Genomic DNA, 4,007 nt, shown 5'->3' on the forward strand with positions numbered 1-4,007 from the left:
TAACATGAACTAAGAATGAACAATATTTCTGCAGCATTTATCTTAATGTTAATTTCAACATTTACTACTAAGGCATTATTAAAATCAAAAGTTGTTTGTTAACATTTGTTAATGCACTGTGAACTAACATGAACGACTGTATTTTCATTAACTAACATTAACACAGATTAATAAATACTGTAACAAATGTATTTTAATGAAATAGTATTGTATAGTGTTACCAGATGTTTAGGCCTACAGATGTTTATTTGCATCGTTGCATGTGTCATTAGATATTAATATAAACATTTCACCAAAATCAAGTTCAAATACGAAGCATTGGACCAGCGAAGGTTTTTTTTTTTAATATTTTTTATTTTCTGACTCGTGTCCTGTTTTCCCCAGTTTTCTGTCATTATGTGGGCGTTCAGTTTTTTTCTGTTATTTGGCCAAAGTATCATAATATGAAAGATTAAGCGCTTCGCACGAGCTATTTGGCTGTGACTTGACAACACATGCTAGAGAAACTCTTCTCCGCTCCTCAAAAAAAAAAAAAAAAAAAAAAAAAGCATTAGCCTTTGTTTCTTGAGTACAGAAACCGATGTACTTATTCAATCAACAGTTCATTATTTACCTTCAGACTGCAAACAAGCTGAGATGTGCGCTGCACTTCATTGACGAAAGAGGCGGGAGGAATAATGAGGTTTGACTGACAGCTTGAGGAGCCAATGGCGTTACGAGCTTTAGTGTCTGAGGCGTCACTTACTGATCCAGGATCAGTGATCCGTAGCTGTTTTATTTCTGATTTGAGCTTGAGTTTCAGAATGCATTCTTTGGAAAATGTAACGTTAGCTTTTGTTGACGCTACCGCGCTACTTGATCAAAAAAAGAGCTAAACTACCGAAAAGCTATTTGATTCAGAAAGCAGTGACGCTACCGACACGCTACCGAGAAATGTAGTTAAACTACTAGCGTCACTACTTGTAGCGACCCTACTGCCCATCACTGTATATATATATATATATATATATATATAATAAAATAAAATAAAAAGTAAAAACCTTACTTGCGATTATACAACACTACAAGTTTGTCCCATCAGGTAAGCAATAGTTCTACACACACTTGTCGTTTTGACGCCTACTTGAACATTTGGGCCAAACAATGGAAATGCGTCATGTGAGAAGTGGTCGAACGCAAAGGTGGCAAGTTTTAGGGCAGGCTGTGTAGCTCTGTAGAATGCTACAGATAATCCCATGCAGCCGATTTCGAACGACTATGGTCGTTTTTCAATCGCTTTATCCAGTTTGCTCCAAGAAACCCACTGAGGGTTCATTTTAGAGGCGGACGTACACGATTGTAGCAACTCATGTAAATCGATTGAGACACGTCCCTTTCGTTCTGCAGACATTCTGCATACTGGGCGGAACCCTCTCAAATCAACACTCAACCCAACATACAGCAGCAACAACACCAAATCAGTGCAGCGCACGATTAAACGCATTCTTGTTTAACATTTTCAAGATAATTACAATCTTTTACAACATCATGTGAATATTTTGAACGCGCAGTCTACAAACGTATGCAGAGGAAGCTGTAGAACCAACAAAGAGGACAACTTACGCCGAAAGGACATCGTTAATAAAAAGTAAAATAGGATACTACATTTATACTTAGTGACTTGAAAGAAAGTTGCATAAAGTATAATACTCCCAATTGTTGTTTTGGTGTTTCTAGCAGTGTCATCAGTCATGGAGGGTCTCTCTCGTGCTAACAGTCTCTTCGCTCTGGATCTCTATCGGACTCTGAGCGCGAGAAACGCTGAAGAAAACATGTTCTTCTCTCCTCTGAGCATCAGCGCAGCGTTCAGCATGGTCTACTTGGGAGCAAGAGGAGAGACATCTGACGAAATGGCAAAGGTATGAGGAATAAATACGCATTGGTGCTATTAATTGTAGTCTAGTTTCAGTTTTCAGTACATTAATTAACGAATTATAAATTAAATAATATTTGTGAGATCAGCCCATCTGTCTTTCTCTTTGCAGGTTTTGTCCTTTAGTTCTGTTTCTGATGTTCACTCTCATTTCGAGACCCTCACCTCAACTATCAACAGACCATCAGCCTCCTACATCCTCAAACTGGCCAACCGCCTCTATGGAGAGAAAACCTTCAGCTTCTTACCTGTGAGTCCATTCTGCCTTCAGTAATGAGACACTCTGAAGCTGTCTGTGTGCTCTGAGACACTACCTTTATTTTGTCCTGCAGGAGTATTTGGACTCCACTCTGAAGCTGTACCACGCTGACCTTCAGGCTGTGGACTTCATTGGAGCATCTGACGAGTCACGACAGCTCATTAACAAATGGGTGGAAGAGCAGACAGAGAGTGAAGATCAGCTCCATCAGCTCTTCTACAAATAAATAAAATTAGATTTGAAAGAATAATTTTGGACTTGATACGTGTATACATATTTTATCTTTTTTTAAAAACGGATATAAAATGAGCTACAACACTTGTGTGTTTTTTTAGATAAAATCAAAGATCTTCTCAAGCCAGGAATGGTGACTGGAATGACTCGACTAGTTCTGGTTAATGCCATCTACTTCAAAGGGAACTGGATGCACACATTTAAAGCAAGAGAAACTAAAGAAATGCCATTTAAAATAAACCAGGTATTTTCCACTTTTTGTTTTAGGAGTGGAACAGCATAAGCAAACTGGAATTCACTTTTTAAATATTTTGCCATTGAAAGTGCTTACCCACTGTTGCAAGAGTTACTTCTAAGTAACTCTTCCAGCACCCTCACATGCACTAACCAATTTTATATATGTTATGCATATCTTGATTGAATTAAATTTGTCTTCAATCAGAATGAGAGCCGGCCTGTGCAAATGATGTACCAGAATAAAAAGTTGCCCTTCAGATACATCCCAGAGTATGAACTTCAGGTGCTGGAGTTGCCATATAAACAGGAGGAGCTCAGCATGTTGATCCTTCTTCCGGACGAAACTCAGGATGGCTCTGACCCTCTTCTGAAAGTGAGCAAAATTGCCTTGATCAGAAAAAGATGAATAGTTTTGATCCTGTGGAATAGTTCTGGTTCTGTGTATGTTATTTTTCATGTGTGTGTGTGTTTAACAGCTGGAGAGTGAGTTGACCCTTGACAAGCTGCTTGACTGGACCAGAAGAGACAAAATGGCGACACAGATGGATATCAGAGTCCATTTCCCAAAGTTCAAGCTGGAGGTTGAGAGCTCTCTATCAGAAATACTGCAAGAGATGGGTATGAGCTCTGTGTTCCAGGAAACAAAGGCTGATCTGACAGGCATGAGCAGTCAGGATGGTCTCTCCATTTCAGCAGTGATCCACAAAGCGTTTGTTGAGGTGAATGAGAAAGGCACTGAGGCAGCAGCAGCCACTGCAATCTGTGTGCGTGCCTGTTCCCTTCAACTACAATTTCAGAGTTTCACAGCAGATCACCCCTTCATGTTCTTCATCAGGCACAACCCCAGTAACAGCATCCTCTTCCTTGGCAGATTCAGAGGTCCATTCTAGAAATGTCCACCTAACTGAAGAATTGTGTTTTTCTGTGAATGTTTTATCAAATAAATAAACTACACAATATGCATTTGTTCTTGTCTTTACACATGGCATTAGGAAAGTCAGGGAATCTCCCTTTAATCACATCAGTGTTTTGAAAATGATCTTTGAATTATGTTTGTCTTAAGGTTTAAAAAATTGGCAAAACAGCACACATAGTGCACAAAATGTGTTGTATGCATTTTCCCATTTAAATTTTAAGTAAACGAATAACTACTTTTTTCAAATTTAAAAAAACAAAAATTGACATGTTTTTTTAAGACTAGAAGACCATAATTAGAATCGAGTATCATCACAATGGCAGCATTTGTAAAACAGTCAGTGAGACGGGGTACTGTAGCTTTCTGAGATTGAGGTTATGATAAAGGGTTTGTTTACAGTAGGCCTACACTGTGCAGTACACTGCCGGGCTGGCACCAGAGAACTTGAA

At 38.9% G+C, this 4,007-nt stretch overlaps 1 protein-coding gene across 1 annotated transcript; it reads left to right on the forward strand.

The window, feature by feature from the left end:
• Window positions 1–929: 929 nt before the first annotated feature.
• LOC131527023 (leukocyte elastase inhibitor-like) lies at window positions 930–3,605 on the forward strand. Its single transcript, XM_058755836.1, has 8 exons — window positions 930–1,081; window positions 1,551–1,627; window positions 1,717–1,898; window positions 2,025–2,162; window positions 2,245–2,362; window positions 2,507–2,649; window positions 2,848–3,015; window positions 3,119–3,605. The coding sequence occupies exons 3-8, from the start codon at window positions 1,731–1,733 to the stop codon at window positions 3,530–3,532; spliced, it is 1,149 nt and encodes a 382-aa protein (XP_058611819.1). The 5' UTR covers window positions 930–1,081; window positions 1,551–1,627; window positions 1,717–1,730; the 3' UTR covers window positions 3,533–3,605.
• The last annotated feature ends 402 nt before the right edge of the window (window positions 3,606–4,007 follow it).

Source organism: Onychostoma macrolepis, chromosome 20 (assembly GCF_012432095.1).
Source record: "Onychostoma macrolepis isolate SWU-2019 chromosome 20, ASM1243209v1, whole genome shotgun sequence".
Taxonomy (NCBI): Eukaryota; Metazoa; Chordata; class Actinopteri; order Cypriniformes; family Cyprinidae; genus Onychostoma; species Onychostoma macrolepis.